Source organism: Spermophilus citellus, assembly GCF_964194105.1.
Source record: "Spermophilus citellus genome assembly, chromosome: 9".
In the NCBI taxonomy this organism is placed as follows: Eukaryota; Metazoa; Chordata; class Mammalia; order Rodentia; family Sciuridae; genus Spermophilus; species Spermophilus citellus.
The window spans coordinates 58,598,582-58,621,649 of record NC_138191.1 but is presented as its reverse complement, the minus strand read 5'-3'; the positions used below and the strand labels follow the sequence as shown (position 1 = coordinate 58,621,649).

Sequence of the window (23,068 nt, the reverse complement as noted above, 5' to 3'; positions counted from 1 at the left end):
AAACCAGGGTCACACTATGTTGTGTAGGCTGTTCTTAATCTTGGTGAACTCAAGAGATCCTCCTGTCTCAGCCTCCTGAGTAGCTGAGATTACAGCTCCATGCTTTTATTACAATTGAAAACAAAAGCCAAGTCCTGTAATCTCATCTACTAGGAAGACTGACATAGGGCATTGTTTGAGCTTACTGGGTTTAAGACCAGCCTGGGCAACAGAGTGAGGCCTTGGGAGGAAGGAAGGAAGGAAGGAAAGAGAGAGAAGGAAGGAAAGAAATCTAAAACTGAAAACAATAAACTTGAATTCAATTTCAGATTAATGTACAATGTGAAAAATTTATCTCAGTTTTTGTTGCTAGCTTCCTAGAAGCTTAAAATTAAGATTGAGTATTACCTAGATCTTTTAACAAAATTTACCCATTGGTTAAAGATGGTTCTCAGGGATATAATACTAATATTCTATACTGATTTTAAATGCTGAATAGAAGATACTTTTTCCCCCCAGTACTGGGGACTGAACCCTTATAGTGTTCTCCTTACAGTGCATAAGCACTCTACACTGAGCTACATCACCAGCCCTCCACACTTTTTTTAAATTTATTTTTTAGTTGTAGTTGGACACAATATCTTTATTTATTTATTTTTATGTGGTGCTGGGGATCGAACCCAGGGCCTCGCATGTGCTAGACAAGCACTCTACCACTGAGCCACAACCCCAGTCCCCCTCTACCCTTTTTAAAATTAAATTTTTAGACAGGGTCTTACTAAATTGCCTCAGGCTGGCTTCAAATTTACAATCCTCCTGACTCAACCTCCCAGGTAGCTTGGATGACAGGTATGCAGCACCACATCCAGCTAGAAATATACTTGACTACTAAATTAGACTGATTCACACAGTACATTATTTACATGAAATACATGCTCGATTTGTTTGATGTTCTCAGTTTGTTTTAAAATTTTACCATGAAGAGACAAAAGAGAAAAATATATTAATTTATAGACAACCAGAGGTTTCAACTAAGTCTAAGATTCAGAGGCTACTATATGTTCTAGGTGTTGCTGGCCCAGTGTTCATTAGAATTTAGCTTCTTTGTGATAAAAATGCCAAGTAAGCCTGGTTTATAATTAGAAGGAGAAAGAGTCTCCTTAGTGCCCTTCCAAATTCTTTTTATTCTTTAAGGCCCTACAACTGTATCTTCTCTACCAAGCCTTTCTCTACTATGCTACCTACAATGATCTCTCTATTCACTATTCATTTAGTACAAACCTTTAAATAAAGTCTTCTTTCTTTAAAGGTTTGTACTAAAATTACCCATAGTATAAATTAGATCATTTTATCTTGATGTGATATGCTTTTGATATGTCAACGTGGCTATAGTTCCCAGTTATTGAAGCAAACAATCTAGGTGTTGCTGTGAAGGTAATTTGTAGATGTGACTAAAGTCTATAATCACTCGATTTTAGGAAGGATTATCCTAGATAATCTGAGTAGTTCTAATTCAGGCAGTTGAAGGGCCTTAAAAGCAATGCTGCAGCTTCTCTGGAACAAATTCTGCTTATAGTCAGTATCTTCAGTGGCGCCACAGAGTTCTAGCCTGCCTTTCCTCACAGTCAACTATGTGGCTTTTGTATGTGACCAGCCAATTCCTCGCAATAAACCTCTTTCTATTGGTTTTGCTTCTCAGTAGAACTCTGACTGACATACCTGACCATATAATGTTGTGTGGTGCATATAGATATCTTCCCAGCTGTACTCAAGGGCAAGGAACTGGAGAAAATGCTAAGTGCTAGGCACAGTAAATGAACTCATTCTACCCTCACAATACCTGTGAGGTATTATTAATCACCATTTTACAAAAGTTAAGTAACTTGCCCAAGCTTGTATAGCTCAGAGGGCAAAGCTGGAATTCAAACCCGAGGTTCTTTTATTCTAATGCTTATGCCTTTAAGCAGAAAAGCACTAGATAGGACCTAGAAATGGACAAAGGGGGAAAAAGACACACACAGAGAAGAAAGCCATGTAAGTCAAGATAGACCACGATTCCTAAGCAGACTTAAACTGCTTCTTACACTCTATTGGTAACATTTGCTTCCTAACTCCTAAACAATGATCTCAACATGGAGTCAAAACTCTAGTTGGGACAGCTAATAATATTCTAGGAAAATCTCTGAATCACAATGTTATGGTTACAGCAATAGTAAATACTAGGGTATGTGCCCTGGGCCAATGAAAATAAATCAAGAACTTGTAAACTTTTTTTTTTTTTTTAATCTAGTGGATATGTTGGAGCATCACTCAGTGTTACAGGGCCAGGTTAATTTGTTCAATTTCACTTTATCTTCATAAAACCTGTGATACAGGTAAGGCAGAGATACTTTCCTCACCTGTAAAATGGAGTTGAAACAAGCCAATGAAACAAAGTTACTTACTCAATCACAAGGTACATCACAAAAAAGGGAGAGGCTGGTGCTTTGACTGCAGGTATTTTCTCCAATAAACTGGCATGATAGGGTTGAGCTACTGGTAATTAAGAATTTCCTCATAATCAGTGAATTGCACCACTAATATCCAACATTTTAAAATGTGATGTAACAATTGTAATAGATTTTTCTAGCCACACACATGGAACAAATCACATTCCTCAAGCTTGCTCCACTCTCTGGGCATTGGTACTCACTGTCCTTACATGCTCAGTGTCCAGATTTTCACACAATTGCTTTCTTCTCATCAGGGTCCAATTTAAAATGCCATCTTTCAGGAAGGCTTTACCCAACCACTCTGGTTAAGGCAGCATGCCCTAGCCATTCTCCACTATATATTTCTGTTTCATCTTTTCTCGTTGCACTTATAAATGTAAACTGAATTATTTATTTACTTGTTTTTTATTTTATTACGTACACTACACTGTAAGAATGTAAGCAGCAGCTTCTTCTTTTTTGGTACTGTGGATTGAACTCAGAGGCATTCAACCACTGAGCCACATCCCAGCCCTATTTTGTATTTTATTTAGAGACAGGGTCTCACTGAGTTGCTTAGCACCTTACTTTTGCTGAGACCGGCTTTGAACTTGAGATCCTCCTACCTCAGTTTCCCGAGCTGCTGGGATACAGGTGTGAGCCACTGTGCCTGGCAAATATGTAAACCTCTTAAAGCATGAACTATGTATATCTCGCTTCCCACTGTATTCTTGGAATAATGACTAAGAAGTAGTAGGTCTTCAAGAAAATGTTTGTTGACTGACTGATACTGCCTCTAAAATAGATTACAATTTTTAAAATGATTGCTATATGATAGTAGTTACCTTGAAAATAAATATTAAATTATTTTTTTAAGAGAGAGAGAGAGAATCTTAATATTTATTTATTTATTTATTTATTTATTTATTTATTTATTTTAGTTTTTAGTGGACACAACATCTTTGTTTGTATGTGGTGCTGAGGATCGAACCCAGGCCGCATGCATGCCAGGCGAGCGTGCTACCGCTTGAGCCACATCCCCAGCCCAAATATTAAATTATTAAAAATAGGAAAAATAAACTGGAGGAAAGTTAAAAGCAATAATGCCTACTCTTCAAGGGAAGAAAATAATCTATACTTTAAATTTTAGTAAATAATGTTTGTGGATCTTAATTTGGGTCTTCTGTGTCTCTTTATAATCTTCCCGAGTTCACAAAGATGAAATCGACTAAGAATTTTGAATGAAATCTGCTCACAGCTTATACATAGACTACTATGATCCTTTGCCAAACATGCTTTTGCTAAATATGGTTTTGAGATAATGTGGTTTTATATTTGTGTATCTAAAATTTAAAATTAGCAATCTGGATCTGGTTCAGTTCAGTCCACTTAAACAAAAGAACAGTTTATGTAGTAATACAAGGAAGAGAGATAATTGGCTTAGGCTATTCATTTCAAAACAAGGACCAGAAGAAGGTATAGTTATTACTATAATTTATGAAAAGGCCAAGCAATTACTTAGGCAGATACTGCACACTAAAAAAAAGAAAACCAAAACAAAACAAAAACAGGCATAAGCTGTATAAAATAACACATACCGTTAGACTTTGAATATTTTTTACATTTTTTTTAGTTGTTGATGGACCTTTACTTAATTTACTTATTTGTATATGGTGCTAAGAATTGAACCCAGTGCCTCACACATGCTAGGCAAGCGCTCTACCACTGAGCTACAACTCCAGCCCTACACTTTGAATATTTACATGAATGTTTTCCTGTTCTTTTACTTTCAATATCTTTATATTTTAGATATATATCCTGTAAATAGATTTTGATTTTTTAAAATATATCCTGACAAGTCTTTGTCTTTCAACTGAAACATCTGGCCCATTTATATTTAATTTAATTACCAACATATTTGGGTTTAAACGTATTATAGTTGGTGCCATGATAAACCACCCAAATCCCCTCCAGACCTGAAGCACTCAAACCCTTACCAGCTGGGAGTTGAGGCAGTAACCAGCTCTCAGTTAAGTTCCTTTTGGGGCTTGCCCTCAGAGTACAGCCTTCCCTGTCATGTCCCTTTCTTTGGATATTCATTTTTTTTCTATTTCCCCCACTATTTTCCCTATTTATTTGAACATGAACATGCAGTCCTTTTGGGGGGCTCAAATATCCAAGTCTTCTGTGGATCTGCATTTAGTGTCTTTGTTAATTTCTTGATTTGGGGTCATATGATCTTGTCTTTTGGCATTGCCTGTAATTTTTTTTTTTAATAATGACTCTTCAAAGGGTTTCCCTTCCCTCTAAAGGCAGATGTACTGATAGCTGATAATCTTTACAAAATTATGTGCTGTGTTGAGTTGAGGCTGAGTTGTTGCTCTGTTAAAGCTCAAGCTACTTTTGGCCCATTCCCATTCCAGGGACATAGCCATTTGGGGTTTTTACCTGAGAGCCTGGCATTCACTGGGGCTTCTTCCTCCAGTAGGTTTATAACTCTAATCTCTGAGATCATCAAAACATGTACTCTGCTTTTCAATGAAATTTTAGCCTCTAATTCTGAAGAAGCCCGGAAATTGGCAAATATCCCAATATGATAACCATTTTTTTTTTCAGTGAGATGCCCCAGTTTTCTACAAAGGCTCTATCAGTTTCTTTTCTTGTCCCTGGAGTGGTTCTTTGGTAGTATGTACAGTCGTGCATCACTTAACAACTGGGATATTTCTGAGAAGTGCATGATTAGGTGATTTCATCATTATGTTTATATCATGGAATGTACTTACACAAACATAGATGTTATTGCTACTACACACTTAGGCTCTACGGCATATAACATTACATATGTGGTCTGTCATTGACGAAAATGTCCTTATGTCGTGCATGACTCTTGAGTTCTGCTTCTTAGATCACTGCCCATGCCCAGAATTAGCAAATTCCTCCAGGGTAAAAGAGGTTACAAAAGCCAGCTCACCATTCTGAAATTCTTTCAGTTCCCCTTTATTCCTGGTGTTTGGCCCTTCAGGGTCTCTAAAATACAATGAACCAGGTTTCCCACCCTCAGTTAGATTGGAACTAGATTTTTATTTTCTAGCCTCATAAGGGTATGTATTTCAGGGCATACATCTCCAGGAAAATCAGTCACAGAAACTAAACTTACCTTTCTCAAATCTTATCCTCTCCCAGATCTTGATGTAATTCCTCACTAACATGTTAGTTCTTTGCAGCTTTAAAATATACTTTAGAAATATTTTTTTCTGCTTGCTTTTTAGTTCTAAATCCATAGTTTCTATGCACTATTAGGATTATCTTAGGTTATTATTATTGTCCTTAGTTTAACACCAGTTTTGGTAGATTTTAAAGACATAATCCCAAATGCAGAGTAACTATAAATATTTTTAAAGTTAGGAAAATAAAGTATTTTAGTCTTAGAAAGCTTTTTCATTAGTTTCAAGTTTCAATAAGATAACCATCCAATTATGGTAGAATTAGGCTCTGCTTCCATTTCTTATAAATTAAAGGGAAATTAAATTAAAGTAAAAAATGAGGCACGTCAACTATTATTCATTCATGACAGAATATGTACCAATATGTGCCTTACATTTTATAAAATGTTGTATCAACACAATCATATTCATTTAATTTTGGCTTAATCTCTTGGAATAGTATTTCTTTTTTTTTTTTTTTTCTCCTTAGAATAGTATTTCTAACATCAGCAGATGATGTTAACAGGCCTTCCTGGAAAGGTGGTGGTGGGGATATATTTTTTTTCTAATCAAGTGCATTTGCTTTATCTTGGAGAAGCCTAACACACATTACTATATTAAAGACCTTGGGAAGTAGTCAGTAAAGCCAACGATTTATTTTTGTTTAGCCCTATGTTTCTAAATATATCTGACAAGGAAATATTTTATCCATGGAATACCTTTTTTTTGTTGTTGTTGTTGTTCTAGGCATGGAACCCAGGGCCTCATGAGTATCAGGCAAGTGCTCTACACTGAGACATACCCAGCCCTGGAATACTTATTAATGTGCCCAAAGGTACCTGATTCAAGAAAGGTAGCCTAGTAAAAGGGAAATACACATTTCAAATAAGCAATAGAAAATAATATGTGTGTGTGTGTGTGTGTGTACATACACAAAAAAATTCTGAGATGAAAAAGTGTTTTAATTTTATTTATATTAGAATTTTGGTAATTTGCATGTTATTATAAATGATGGCATAATCCCTGCTTCCTCCTTCACTGAAGGTGGGCAGATGAGTTTTGTGTTAGCTTAACTAGACTACAGCTTCCTTTGTCAGTTTTTTTCTGACATAGGGTAGGAGAAAGGGTGATAACTTTATATAGAAACAGAATTGGATCAAATTCTGGCTCCATCATTTTGGGAAAATTATTTTCTCTCTCTCTGGGTCATATTTCTTGTTTGTAAAATGGGCTTGGGGGTTTTTCATAGTCTTATTTTAAGGATTAATGAACATATGAAATACCTGGTACATCAGCTGGCTCCAGAGGTTCTTCCTATCTTAAAATTCCTCAAGGATCCAGAATGGCCAATTGAAACAGACATAGGCCTGATGTCTTTGAACCTTGATTTGGAACTCTTTACTAATTAATTCCCCTGCTTCTTATATTAGTAATTCCTGCCTTGCCTGCCTACTTAAAAAATTTATAATATTCCTGAATAATAGTTTTTTAATCCTGACAGAGTGCCTGGTGTTAAACTGATTTTCTTGTTTTTTAGAATCTTGGCAAGTGTCAGGTCTCTCTGACTTATGTTTCCATAATACTTGCTATCATAACATTTATCTCATCTTACTGTGATCACTCATTTTCTTCCCTGCTCAACTACAAGTTCTGTAAGGTCAAAGATGTTTTAGGTTCCCTAATATATGCGCACACCTAGCACCAATGGCCTGGGCAAAGAGTCACATTCAATAACTACAGAATCTAATAATCTAATCATTGGAATCCCCAAATCACTATTATTAGAAATATAATTCTATGGGATGGGGGTGTGGCTCAATGGTACAGTACCTGCTCAGCATGCACAAAGCACTGGGTTTGAGCCCCAGCATCAGAAAAGCAAAAAACCTTACACAAAAAAATTTATATATATATATAAATTTACACACACACATATTATATATTTACACACATATAGAAAATTCTGAGGGTTGGGGTTGTAGCTCAGTGGTAGAGTGCTTGCCGTGAGGCCCTGGGTTTGATCCTCAGCACCACATGAAAAATAAATAAGTAAAAATAAAGATATTGTGTCCATCTACAACTAAAAAATTTTTTTTTAGATTCTGAGATGAAGTGTTTTAATACTATTATATTAGAAGCTATTGGTGGAAGGCAAGGAATTAAATTTACTGGAAATACTCAAACATTTAAAATGTAAAAGTGGTTTTGAGCAACTAATAAAAAATTTTTTTTAAAAATGTAAATGTGGGTTAGGGATATAGCTCAGTTGGTAGAGTGCTTGCCTTGCATGCAGAACGCCTTGGGTTCAAGCACCACCACCACCATCACGCACGCACACACACACACACACACACACACCATATATATATATATATATATATATATATATATGAATGCTATGGAAGCAATAATCACTAAAAGAAATTGTAGATTCACAGTGATTTTCCTGAGATATATCAAATCACTAGGGTAGAAATTAAAAAACAAACATATATGTTTTAGATAAATTTTGGAACTTGAGAATAACTTCATTTATTTAAAAGATATGTTCCAGGAAGACTGCATGTAAATAATACTTTTTTTATAAACATTAAAAACAAAAACATCTGGATGGGCATGGGGGCACATGCTTGTAGTTCTAGTTTCTTGGGAGGCTCAGGCAGGAGGATCACAAGTTTGAGGCAGCCTGGGCAACTTAGTAAGACCTTGTTTTAGATTTTTTAAAAAGTGCTGGGATATATATATATAGCTCAGTGATAAAGTGTTTGCTCAGCATGCACAAGTCCCTGGGTTTAATTCCCAGTACAAAAAGAAAAGAAAAATCCATCAGATTAAACTAAATTTCCAATATGCCTAAAAGCAAACATACTTTTTTGTAAATGAGGATGCTCCCATGCTAACTTATCTACATTATGTATTTAGATTTCTGAATATTGCATTTTTCTTCATATATATATATAATTAATTTAATTTAATTTATTTATTTTTATGTGGTGCTGAGAATCGAACCCAGGGCTTCACAAAATCGAGGCAAGTGCTCTACCCCTGAGCTACAACCCTACCCCTGAATACTGCATTTTTCAGAGTGGGGAATATTCCTGGCTTGGTCATATTAATAAGCTAAGAAATTGAGCACAATTCTAATGTCAAATTAACTTTTATTTTTGAAAACAACTGTTAGTATATAAGTAATATAAATAATATAAGTAATAAATCTAGTGTGTTATTAAGAGGCTTTCAGAAAGCTCAAAAATTAAAAATACTTACTATTATTTTCTTACAATCCTTTCCTCTGCATAGTTCTGTATAGGTAGAATACTGCACATATATAATCCAGCTTCCAACAAAAACCACCAACCAGGAAAAGAAAAGATATTTCATCCGCACATATGAGAAGCGAGCCTGTGAGTAAAAGAATACATAATGATCATTCATTTGGCACCAACTCAGCATTCACTGTCCTAGGATGTGATTTCCCCCCCTTGGAATCACACAGTATATATTCTAAGGCTTTCATATGGCAATCTTAGAACAAAGTGCACTTTCACCCTGTTGGAACAGCACTGGTCTTAGAAAAGGAAGCTCCTTGGTCCTGCCAAGGAAAAAGGGAACAAAATATCCTTTAAGAAGTATAACCTTTCAAATTTCACCATCATTAAAAGCTACTTAGTAAGCACAAGCACGTGTGCCATGCTCCAATGTAAGATCAGGTAAAAAGTTCAATCCCCAGTTACGCTTCTCCCCCACCCCCCAAAAAAAGATACAATTCCCATTACTAGGAGCATACAAAAGACTGCTTCAGATAAGGATTTTTAAAAATATTTATTTTTTAGTTGCAGATGGACACAATACCTTTATTTTATTAAATTTTATGTGGTGCTGAGAATCAAACCCAGGGTTTTGAATGTGTTAGGTGAGCACTCTACCCCTGAGCCACAATCCCAGCCCCTTGGATAAGGATTTTTAAAAGTGTGAATAATCACGATAAAAATATCTTTACAAGAAATAAGAACCAAGAATGGTTATTTGTCTAATGTCTCATAGTGACAACCAGAATAAGAAATCAAAATCCACAGGCTTTCCTATTTTCCTATTGCATTCACCAGGGCTTTTGGGCCCTTTTATTCAACCAACCAAATGTTTCTTTTCAGTAGATATTCTGAAAACTGAGGAGAATGTTTTAACCATGAAAAGAGAAATAAACGGAGAAGAAGGATCAAGATATATCAGGAGTAAATCACTCCTTGTATGTCAACTTGTAAAGCCACACAATGGGATCTTCTTTGCATTGTTTGGCTTCCAGTGCTCTGATATCTAACTGCAGCTTGGGCCAGTTGGTGCCTTTTCTCCATCAACCACCCATCAAACAATTTAATCTTCAAAATCGATAGTTGGTCAACAATTTGGCATTAGTTTTGGAGCCTGTAGCTCCAATAGTCTGATTTTATAGACAGTAGAACTGAGGATTATGGAGAGAGTTTGAGCAGAATGAATTAAAGATACGTAAACAATGAAAAGCTAGTTTTGCTTTTACAATCCCGAGCCAGTTTCTCACACTAGAAAACAGTAGGACACTGTGAGCACTGTGAGCTCGCAAAGAAAGCAAAGAGATGAAAGAGCCATAAGTGCACCTGCAGAAGACAATGGCTGCAAAGGAAAAATCGACTCAGGAAATACCGAATTCTGTGGGCCCCTATTTGTGGTTTAGCTATCTGCCTTTGTGAGGTTAACAGATGGTGAATCACAGTCCTCAGAGCTTGAGTATAATGAATTCAGTTACATGGTGGGTCTTTGGACTTTATCATTAAAAATTTAAAGGGCCTTTAATGCAAAACATTTTTATATAACTTCAAGTGAATCCAGTTTTTTTTAAAAAAATAAACAATTTAGATAGAATTTCACATTAAGTCACATAAATAACAATGGGCTATGTAAAACACATCTGAAGACCAGGTGTGGTAGTGCATGCCTGTAATCCCAGCTACTCCAGAGCCTGAGGCAGGAGGATTACAAGTTTGAGGCTAGCCTTGGCAACTAAGTGACACCCTGTCTAAAATATAAAATAAAAAGGACTGAATGGGCTGGGGTTGTGGCTCAGAGGTAGAGCACTCGCCTAGCATGTGGGAGGCACTGGGTTTGAACCTCAGCACCACATAAAATAAAATAAAGACATTGTGTCCACTGATAACTAAAAAATAAATATTAAAAAAAAAAGAACTGGGAATGTAGCTCAGGGTAGAGCACCCCTGGGTTCAGTTTGCAGTATCACTCACACACACACACACACACACACACACACACACACACACAAAGATTACTTGGCTCTAAGAAGAGGTCTATTCATAAGACAAAAATTGGCATGGTATTATGATTAAATAAGTTTTATGCTTAAATAAGATTAAATAATGCCCAGAGAACATAAGCACCTTGTTGGGTACACAGTAAAAACTCAGGGAATGTCACCTAAATCAATTTTCAAGTCACTAAGCAAGAGACCAACAATGCTGCCATTGGAGATTGCCTTGTTTTTAGACTTGCCAAAAAGAAAACCGAATCTTGCATCTGATCAAGCCTTTCTTTAGCTGCAACTGCCAGTGTACAGGAAACAGTGGAGGCAGACAGAGGAACACAAGTGACACTACCAGGCAAACTCCAGGCTGTGGGAAATGCTGTAATGTAAACAACACAGTTTCTTCAACAAATAAATTATAAGGGGTAGGAGGGATAGGGAGTGAAGGAGGAGAAGCCTAAAGATTAGAAAATATTTGAGAAATATATCAAATAAAAAAAAGTGTGACTCTTTTTGGAGTCCTGATTCAAATGAAAACTGAGAATCAATTTCCCAGCACCCCAGGGGAGGAGGGAAAACTGTTTAAAAAAGAAAATGAGGGGCTGGGGTTGTGGCTCAGAGATAGAGTGCTCACCTTGCATGTGTGAGGCACTGGGTTTGATCCTCAGCACCACATAAAAATAAAATAAAGTTATTAAAAAAAAAGAAAATGACATTTGTGAAACAATTGAAATTTGAAGAATGACAAGATACTTGATGCTAGAAAGAGATTTTTTTCTTTCCTATGTATTTATTTATTTGTTCTAATTAGGTATATATGAAGCAGAATGCATTTTGATTCACTGTACACAAATGGAGCACAACTTTTCATTTCTCTGGTTGTAAGAGATTACTTTAATTTGTTCGGTGTGATAATGGTTCTGTGTTCCTATTTAAATATTTTGCTTCTCTCTCATCAAGCTGTATTTCTCTACTTCCTCTGGCACATGTTTAAACTGAAGGACACCCATGAGCTGACTTGCCTGAGGAGTGCCTGTCATGATACAAATGCCAAAAATTTTGTAGAGGAAGTTAGGTTAATGATATTCCCAGCAGGGCACTGGGCATCGCCTGTTGTAGACAAAATGACAAAAGTAGTCAAACACATTTTTATTTCAGCATGCCATGGAAAACTGCTGTGATTTGGGAGGTAACACAAAATAATATAAAAGACCTTCATGTGTCCTTAAATATCTGCAGATCCTTATGTTTTAAAATAATGATTAATGAAACAGCTGTAAATTACACCTGTAATTATTAAGTAATTTTATTTTCCCTGTGTGGCACCTGCTAAAATGTTTCTAGTGATCTGTTCTATACCAATTGCCTAGACAATCTAGTCTTTGATTAAGATATGCAGTCTGATATTTTTGTTTGTGCTGATCTATCCAAATTTATTGCTTAGAAGCTTTTTTATTCTGATTTTGTGCCTAGTTACTAATATTCCTTTTTCCAAATTATGCTCCTAAAAAGCATGATAACAATTTCAGTAAATCCACTAGAGCTATGAATCTCAAGTGGAGTCAATTTTGCCTCCTGGAGAGAGGTGCACTTGGCAATGTCTAGAGACATTTTTGTTTTATAACTGGGGATTACTACTGGAAACCTGTGGTAAAGGCCAGAGATGTTTCTAAAAATCCTGCAAAGCACAGTACAGCCCCCAACAACAAACAGTACCCAGCCCAAAATGTCAGTAGTGTTGTGTTTGAGAAACTATTATGGTTACACAATGAAATGAGAACAAAAATTATCAAATTTGTATGGCACTATCATTTTATTTCAAACTAGTCTTTAATGCATAAACTATTACCAATTTTAAAAATCTTGTAACTCTATCTGGAAATAACAGAACTAGTTCTTTATGACTAGAATTATTACCAATCTTTTATTCTAAATAAAGTGTAATCACTGGAGATGGAAAATATGTGCACGATGAAACAAAATTTCTTAATTCCACTCTAAAGAACAGCGGGCACTTTTCTTCTTTTCAAATATTGCCTGGTTCCATTGTGATAACTTTTTTTCCCAGACAAATCTGAAAACTCTTGATTTTGTTTATATAATTTTACATTGTTTTAAAAATAGGCAGAAAGAGAGCTCTCCAAAATTTAGCCATTTAAGACTATTTCTCTTATCTATTTTTTGTATTCAATATCTTTCATAAACATGTAAGGCACAAAGTCCTGTTTACCACTAGTACTCGCTACACAAATGTTCTTAATTTTGAGAACTGGGCAAGAAAAAATATTTACCATATCATTTGCTTTTGTCCACAAATTTTGCTTAACAAATTTAGTGGACTTGAACACTCAGAAAACAGCAAATTGATAAGGTTATCCTTTGCAAAAGCTCAAATACACTTGTTATATCATTTCATTAAAAAAAAAAAAAAAGTAGGAATGTGGTTCCTTGTAGTGCTGCATGCCTGTAACCCCAGCTACTTGGATGGCTGAGACAGGAAGATCACAAGTTCAAGGTCATCCCTGGGTAATTTAGTGAGACCCTGTCTCAAAATTTAAAAAAAGAGCTGGGGATGTTGCCCAGTAGTCTAGTGCTTGCCTAATATGTTAGAGGCCTTGAGTTCAACCCCCAGCATTACAAAAACAAAACTTAGAAATGTGTTTATCCCTTTTATTCAAGTTTTTCAATTACCAGTATGCTGAAACTATCTTCAATTTTTTTCTTATTATTATATTGAGAACATTATAGACAGCCGACCACATCCCAATGCTATGGATTGAACTACTGCCTCAGGAATGTTAGGTAAGCACCCTGCCCCTCAGCTACACTCCAGCCCTAGTTAGCTGACTTTTAAGGCATATTTGGGAGTAACCTTGTTGGGAAAAAAAATAGAATTAAAATTATTTATCTAGACAATAACTTTTCCCAAATAACTTTTACCATTCTCTTTAAATATATTAGCTACAAATAGTTGGTAATACTTTTTTTTTTTTAAAGAGAGAGTGAGAGAGGAGAGAGAGTGAGAGAGAGAGAGAGTGAGAGAGAATTTTTAATATTTATTTTTTAGTTCTCGGCGGACACAACATCTTTGTTGGTATGTGGTGCTGAGGATCGAACCCGGGCCGCACGCATGCCAGGCGAGCGCGCTACCGCTTGAGCCACATCCCCAGCCCAGTTAGTAATACTTTTGAAAAATATGCTAGCTGTAAAAAGAACAGATTGAAGGAAAGCTCTCAATAAGGCATATATTTTCTACATGTCATAATGAATGCAGATAAATTTTATTGGGCATAAGGTACCCTTATTCTAAAGGGTGCCTCACTGCCAGTGGAGGGTGATTGGAAAATCATTAAGAAAATTTAAATGTATCAAATGAAAAAATATTAATCTTTTGTTACTGGGGATTGAACCCAGGGGCACTTTACCACTGAGCCACATATGCAGCCCTTTTTATTTTTTATTTTGAGACAGGGTCTCACTAAGTTGCTGAGGCTAACTGAACTTGAGATTCTCCTGCCTCAGCCTCCTGAGTTGCTGGCATTACAGGTATGCACCAGAACTCCAGAAATAAAATTTCAATAAGGAGTCAAGGAGCAAATAATTTTCACCTAATGCTAATTCATATTATGCTTATAGATTGACAGAATTAAAAAATGCAAGAACACCTGGGGAATTCATTGCACAGGGTGATTCTCAGGCCTGTGGTTAGGCTTAAGAGTAAAATAGTTTTTCAAAGAAGTGTTACAACATGTGAAATGTTCATGATATATTAAGTGAAAAGATCAGCTTTCAAAACAGCAAGTATTGTACGTTCCCAATTTTGCTCTTAAAAAGAGAATAAAATCACCAACAAACTTTAGAAACTTCAAGGAAATAAGCCAAAATGTCAAAGATGGTTATCCCAAAAGGTCTAAAATGGGGCCTGGGGTTGTGACTCAGTGGTAGAGCACCTGCCTAGCACATGTGAGGCACTGGGTTCGATCCTCAGCACCACATAAAAATAAATAAATAAATAAAAGTATTGTGTCTATCCACAACTAAAATTTTTTTTAAAAAAGTCTAGAGTGGTAGGACTATGGGTTTTAATTTTTCTTCTCTATTCCATAAATTCTGTATAATGAATATGTATTACTTTCCTAATCAGGAAAAAATATTTGTATGTGTTTAGCATACATATTCAAAAATATATCTCTAGATCTACAAGTCTCTTGATCGATTTAAATTTTTATGTGAAATATTCATACAGAATTGTTTAATGTATATAAATATAGCTTAAATGATAACTAAAAAGGCAAATACTCATGTATCTATCAATTGAGTTAAAAAATAGAATTTCTTAGTACATTCACCTACTCCATCTGCCCCTCCCCTATAAAGGGTTAGTTAACTTGTTCCTGACTTCCATGATAATTGTGTATATGCTTTTCTAAGTAGTTGAAACACTGATCATGTTTCCTTAAAATGTGGAGTTTGATGTTGATTGCTCTTGAATTTTACATAAACAGATGCACATGATATATACTCTACTTTGACTTGCATCCTTCTCTCAGCATTATGTGATTCATCAGTGCTAATACATATAGCCAGTCTGCTCATTTTCTTTGCTCTACAGTGTTCATTTGGGTTTTCAGCAAACGAAATACATAATCAATACGTAAGTTTTAAAGGGTATACTTTTCTTTTAAAGCTGTCAAAATGATAACTCTCTCTCTCTCTCTCTCTCTCTCTCTCTGTCTCTCTCTCTCTCTCACACACACACACACACACACAAAATATGAAGCTGCACTCTATGTAACAGGCAATACATAAGATCCTCTGTGTATCTCATACATTCCATGCAAGGTTCCTGAAAACTATGGACATAGGTTTGGGAAAAACTATGAGAATGTACTGTACAACCACATGCTGATTTGATATTAGGCTTAGAATGACTGAAGAGTTTTGGCTCTATATCAGTTTGCCAGGAGGCACTCTAAAAGGCATTACAAAGGAAGTGTCATGAAACTGTCCAGGAGTGGGTGCAATTTTAGTTCTTAGCCAATGAGGAAGTGACTTTTCCCAACAAAAGTTGAAAACTCTCAAATCCTGTCTTTGCTGTTACTTAGAGAACAAAGGCCAAGCACATATTAAAGAGAGGTGCAAAGTCAAAAAAACAGAATAGCTGTGTGGTGTCACATGCTTGTAATCTGAATTACCCAGGAAGCTGAGACAGGAGGATCACAAGTTTGAGGCCAGCCTTAGCAACTTAGTGAGATCCTATCTGAAAGTAAAATTGAAAAAAGGGCTGGGGATATAGCTTGGTGGTAAAGTACCCTGGGTTCAACCCCAGTATCAAAATAAAAAACAACAAACCAAACCAAACCAACAAAAACAAAAAAAAAAAAACTGGTCAAAGCTATCCCCAGTGTTTAAAAGAAAGCATACAGAAGGCTTTTATGTACAAGTAGATAGCAGCATCTTACATGGAAAATGGAGGGGTGGGGAAGCATAGCAACCATTAGCAATCTATATCAAAAGAATGCTAGCGTTTGCAATTTCAGACAAAAAGAACTTAGTCACAGGGTTTCCAACATCCTAGTGCAAAAAAGACAAGGGGTAAGAAAGCTAAGAGTTCTGATTTTCTATTGCTGTATAGCAATCATCCCCCAAATTACAGACTTGCAGCAACAATTTATCTCCCATGGTTCTGAGGAAGACTTGACTAAGGCAGTTCTCTCTTTGTTTCTAGGGCTGGGGTCCCCTGAAGAAGGATTGGCTGAGTTGGGTATTCTAACCTTGGCTGGGGTGGCTGGAACAGCTTCATGTGTACTTCAGAGCACAGTGGTCTCAAGATGGACAGACTTCTTACATGATAGCTGACTTTCCATAGAGAAGAGTTCCAAGACAACAAGGTGAAGCTGCATTGTCTATTTCTGCAGCATTCTTTTGGTTAGACAGAGCCAGTGCAGAATGAATACAGAAAAACGACAACATGAGGGTGTAATTCCCAGGAGGCCATGAACAGATAGAGTCCATCAATAGCACTTGTAGTTGTATATATATTTATGCTTAAGCCAACTGAATATTGTTCTCATTCCATGTCATAGACTCGATAACTATCAATAATAAGCCCTTTGCCTATATACATAAATTCCCAATTTAAATAACTCCTTGAAATATGGTTATAATCGGGTTGATGTTACTTTTATTTTTTAAGATTCTAGCAGCCAGAATGGGCAAGTTGAGCATCTATTTCTCCCTTTTCATAGATTCAGACACTACTGAATTTAAAACTTCTTAAAAGATAAAATTGTGATATGTAAATCTTGAGTGAGAAACCTGATTGGCAATTAAATTCAATGATTAAAAAAATTTAACTATGTTTTGTCTAAACTAAAGGTTAAGATGTGAGGTCCTTCCATACTTTAGATTCTACAGCATATTTTAGGGCAAAATTTATTTGAGGTAGTTACTTCTAAGATTGTATTAACCTAATTAATATAACAATTTTCAACACAGCTTAGACTCTTAGAATATCCAGAGGCTAACTGATCACAATTTATATAAAACTTAATTATTATAAAGGGTTTTTAAAAATAAATTACTTTAATTGCCAATAATCTGTGAAATTGATTAAAGAGGTTGTGAGAAGTTCATTTCTGCCTTTTATTTATGTGACTTCTTGACTCATGGCAGTTAAATACTGAAACCGAATCTCCCTTTGCTAGATGAGAGAAGCAGGTGTTTAAGTGTAAGACAGGTGGCCAAAGAGGGAGCAGAGGAGTCGTCCACCTCTGTGTATCAGCATTTTGCCTTTGTATCATTGTAAGGACTGTTAGTTGCTCAGTGAAATGTAGTTCCAAAAGAGCTACTATTCACATAACCCAAGAGTCAGGATGCTAATTCCCATTGGTTATAACCAATGGTATCCTAGCATAGAAAAACTATTCTTTTATGTAAAAACAACAACAACAACAGTTTGGAAAGTGTCCATCTAGTACATTCTCATCAGCCAGCCCTTTAGGTAAATCCTAAATCTGTTAAGCAATTGAAATATATGTGATATATAGAATGATAACAACATCAGAGCTAGAAGAGTCCTCAGTGCACTTTTGATTTAAGTACTTTAAATTACAGTGTATGCCCAATGGAGAAAAGATGGACAATAAGGAAATACAGTAGCTGGGCATGATGGTGAGTGCCTATAATCCTAGCAACTCAGAGGGGTGAAGCAGGAGGATCTCAAGTTAAAGACCAGCCTCAGCAACTTAGGCCCTAAACAACTTAGCAAGACCCTGTCTCAAAATAAAAAATATAAAAGGGCTGGAGATATGACTTAGTGGTTAAGCACTCCTGGATTCAATCCCCATTATAAAACACACACACACACACACACACACACACACACACACACACATACAATACAAAAGGTTCAGTCCAAAATAAAAATACAATAAAAAAGTTCAAAATGATTCAGTTTGATACATTTCTTTCCTAGTTGCTTTCCATTAATGTGAATATATAGAACAAATTGGAATCCTATGATAAATATAATTTATTTCTTTACTTAACATAAACTTATTCCTTTGTAATTGGTCTTGATATTTAAAAATATATTTAAATGGATGCATAACATTTTACAGTATGGATATACCGTAATTTACTTAACCCTATCTCTACTGTTAGTCATTTTTATTATTTCCAATATTGTGTTTTAATAATAATGGCAAACACCATTAATGAGAAACAATATTTATTAGTGCTGCTCTGTGCCTGGAACTGTTATAGGTACTTTTTGTATATTAATTTATTTAATCCTCATTATAATTCTATGAGCTGCTCTGGTAAATAAGTCTGGAGTTGGAAAACTATGGCCCACAAGCCAAATACAGTGTGCCACCTGGTTTTGTATGCACAGTTTTATTGGAACATAGTGACCCATTCATTGATATGTTATCTAAAGCTGCTTCATGCTACAACAGCAGGACTGAGTTGTTAGAACAGTGACATCTGACCAACAAAGCCATAAGTATTTATTATCTGGCTCTTTATAGAAATAGCATGCCCTGAATTGTTTAGTAAATACTCATTCTTTGTCTCATCTTCCCTGCCTCATTGTTTTGGGCTTAACCAGGTGACTTGCTTTGGCCAATATTTGTGAGTAAATGTAATGCAAAGAAAAATGCTCCATTGGACTTGCCCTCTTCATTTCAGATGCTCCCTGTAGAATAGGTTCTTGATAGTCTGTTGTTCCCAGGAAGCCCACCTGAACCAAACCAATGTCCCAGAGCCATGCTCATCTCAGCTGATGTAAATATAGAAGTGATAAGTAAATGTTAATTGTGTGCTCCTGAGTTTGGGGGAAATGTGTTTTACAGCATTGCTGTGATAAGTGATACTGAAGAGGATTACTATTATCCCCATACAAAAAGTCTGAGGGGGGACTATTCCTCACATGGAGAAATTGTCTTATAGACAAAGAAACTGAGAAACACACAGTTAAGTAAGACTATATTAGTCATTAGTATGAAAACCAGGATTTGAATTGAGGCAACCTGTCTTCAGAGCCTGGAATCACTCGACTGCTTACTGTATTCAATACATAAATATGTACTTGAGTATTTTATTATTTCTTCAGGAGAGATTTCAGTAAGTGAAATTTCTAGGTCAAAATCTATGCAGTTTTGCCGGGCGTGATAGCGCATGCTTATAATCCCAGCAGCACAGGAGGCTGAGGCGGGAGGATCTTGGGTTCAAAACCAGACTCAGCAACAGCAAGGCAATAAGCAACTCAGTGAGACCCTGTCCCTAAATAAAATACAAAATGGGGCTGGAGATGTGGCTCAGTAGTCTAGTGCCCCTGAATTCAATCCCTAGTACCAAAAAACAAAAACAGCAACAAAAAACTAGCAGTTTTAAGAGGATTATGATAACCTATTATTTCCCCAAAACTTGTTACAATTGACATTCAGCATCCAATTATATAGGTAATAATAGTTTTAGTTTCATTTCTTCAACAATGGTCTTGACATTTTAAAATATGCTATCCGAATTTTTAACACCAGACCTGACAAAAGACAAGGATATCTAGACAAATAGGGCACTGAACAGAACTAGTGAATGATCTCAGGACTTCTTAAATGCAAAATGTCAGACACATATCTAGGAAATTTATTTCAAAGTGATTATAAAAGGCAGGAGAGCTAGTCAAATTTTAAAGTACCAGGCTGGGTTTGTAGTTCAGTGGTAGAGCGCTTGCCTAGTATGTGTGAGGCACTGGATTCGATCCTCAGCACCACATAAAAATAAATAAAATAAAGGCAGCACCACATAAAAATAAATAAAATAAAGGTATTGTGTCCTTCTACAACTGAAAAAAAATATTTAAAAAACATTTTTAAAATACCTCCAAGGTAGGGATGATCTAGGTCAACTTCAGATATCTTAAAAACTACCAAGGCTGAATTCTTTGGGCTTGACCAGGAATAATGAAAACACAGAGAAATCTAAGATGGGCCTCCAAGTTATGTGAGTCTGCTGAATACGAAATATGGCCTTAAATTGCCCATATTCAGAATCTCAGAGAATAGAGGGGTTCCTGCTTAGAGTGAGCATCACTATTATCTATTTTCTTTTGAGTTTGATAGTAAAATGTCAATAGTTGCAGCAGTTTTTAGGAAAGCCTATAAACTCTGTTTGGAATGGTAAAGTTCTATTTTGAAAATATTACAAATCGTGTAAACCAGATGGCCATCTCTAATTTTGGAATTTCTCAGACAGGTGTTAATCTAAAATTGCCTTCAATTTCTTTTTTAAATTCCAAAGAAAGCTAAAAACCAAACCAAACCTATAGAAAATGCTTCAGAGACAAATGACAGCTGTTTTGATCATAGCAATGTTTACTCAGAAGGAAAGGAGCTGATTTATAAAGAAAATGCACTGAGACACTGCAGGGAGTTGAGGCACTTTCCACAGTTTTAGTTTCATTTCTTTGACAATGGTCTTGACACTTTAAAATACGCTCTCTGAATCTTTAACACTAGATCTGACAAAAGACAAGGATACCTGGATTATTTACTGCAACACAAATACTTAGGAAAATAACAGGCTTCATTTGCCAGATTGGAGAATGATGAAAAAAAAAAAACTGTCCAAAAATCTTCATGAAAATACATTGATAGAATTCCCCATGGCACGTATAGTAATGGATATCTTATTATGGTTTGGATATGAGGTGTCCCCCAAAAGCTCATACATAAAGCAATGCAGGAATGTTCAGGGGTGAAGTCATTAGATTATAAGAGCTGTAACCTAACTGATGGATTAACTCATTTAGTGGATTAATAAATTGAAATACTACTGTATTGGGTTGTAACTGTAGGCAGGTAGGGTGTGGCTGAAGGAGGTGGGTCACTGGGGACATGCCTTAGGGGCTTATATTTTGTCCCTGATGAGTAGAGTACTCTCTCCCTGCTTCCTGGTGGCCATGTCCTGAGCTGCTTTCCTCCTCCATACCTTCCTGCCATGATATTTTGCCTCATCTTGGATCCAGAGCACTGAAGCCAGCTGACCGACGACTGAGCCTCTGAGCCCAAGATAAACTTCTCCTCCTCTAAGTTGTTCTTGTTAGTTATTTTGGTCATAGCAATGGAAAGCTGACTAACGCACTTGAAAATTACATTTCAAGAGACTACTGCTACATATCTCTTAAATACGCAGCATATATATGATAAAAAAAAGACATCAGTGGATTATAAAAATTGTACCAAAGGGCTGGGGTTGTGGCTCAGTGGTAGAGCGCTTGCCTCAAATGTGTTGGACACTGGGTTCAATCCTCAGCACCACATAAATAAATTTAAAAAAGGTATATAAAAAAAACTGTGCTGAAAATAAATTTTTAAAAAATTGTACCAAAGATTAAGATAATTTGACACTATTTTAAATGGAAGTTTCTCTTCTACTACCCACTATTACCTAAAATTACTATCTATTAATATATGGATCATCATATGGCCTTATATACAAAGATTATCTAAAGCAGAATTAGAACAGTGTTGAAATTATAAATTAACCTAAATGGTAAGTCTAAGTATTTCTCTCATAATTAATGGGTACCTTAAATAGAAAAATCAGCAAATATTTTTCAATCAATTTATAATGAACTTAATAGCAAAAATTTTATAGTTTAAGGGCTGGGGATATAGCTCAATGGTAGAACACTTGCCCAGCATGTGTGGAGGCCATGAGTTCGATCCCTAGAACTGTCAAAAAAAAAAAAAAGCCAAAGTTAATCACCACACACCACAAGTTCTGTGATAGAGTGCACTTCTGAGTAAGATTTGGGGTGAATGAGAAGGTAGATTTGCAGAGGTTTCTCTACAGAGATTCACTGTATGACTGTGACTACTCTTTTTTTTGTGTGTGGGGTGGGGAGAAGGGGTACTAGGGATTGAACCCAGGTGTGCTTAGCCACTGAGCCACATTCCCAGCCCTTTTTTCTTTTTGGGACAGGGCCTTGCTAACTTGCTGAGGCTGGCCTTTAACTTGTGATCCTCCTATCTCAGCCTCCTGAGTTGTTGGAATTACAGGTTTAAGGTGTGCTTGACTTGACTGTGACTACTGTTGAGAAGAAGGAGTGGGGTGATCCTTCCTGGCCCAACCCTGGAGAGAGTGATGTGCACAGTACAACTCAAGAGCTCAAGCATATACCCAGAAATTTTGGAAGTGGTTGTGTCTTACTCAGATATAAGCCCCCAAAATTCCCAAGTGAAGATTATGTGCTTGAGATAGCAGAGCAAAGATAGGGTCACCTAGATTTCAACAAGCTGCAACCTAGCATTCCAAAAGGGAGAAGAGACTGCTTTTCTTTTTCTTTTCTTTTTTTTTTAAGTATTTTTTTTTAGTTGTAGATAGATGCAATACCTTTATTTTATTTATTTGTTTATTTATTTATTTATTTTTATGTGGTGCTGAGGATCGAACCCAGTGCTTCACACATGCCAGACGAGTGCACTACCACTGAGCCACAACCCCAGCCCTTGAACCTGCTTTTCAATAACAGCAACTGCTAGGGGTTAGAGAACCCAGTGGCAGGCACCTGCAGTCCCTGCTACTCTAGAGGCTCAGGCTAGTGGATCACTTGGTCC

General features: G+C 36.2%; 1 protein-coding gene across 2 annotated transcripts in view; it reads right to left on the bottom strand.

The window, feature by feature from the left end:
• The window catches only part of DIPK1A (divergent protein kinase domain 1A), a 115,576-nt gene that overhangs the window by 25,277 nt on the left and 67,231 nt on the right, over positions 1 to 23,068 (bottom strand). For both annotated transcript variants that reach the window (XM_081307469.1, XM_081307470.1), the window contains exon 2: positions 8,921 to 9,055. In XM_081307469.1, coding sequence (XP_081163595.1) covers positions 8,921 to 9,055 — 135 coding nt within the window. The remainder of the gene's footprint in view (positions 1 to 8,920; positions 9,056 to 23,068) is intronic.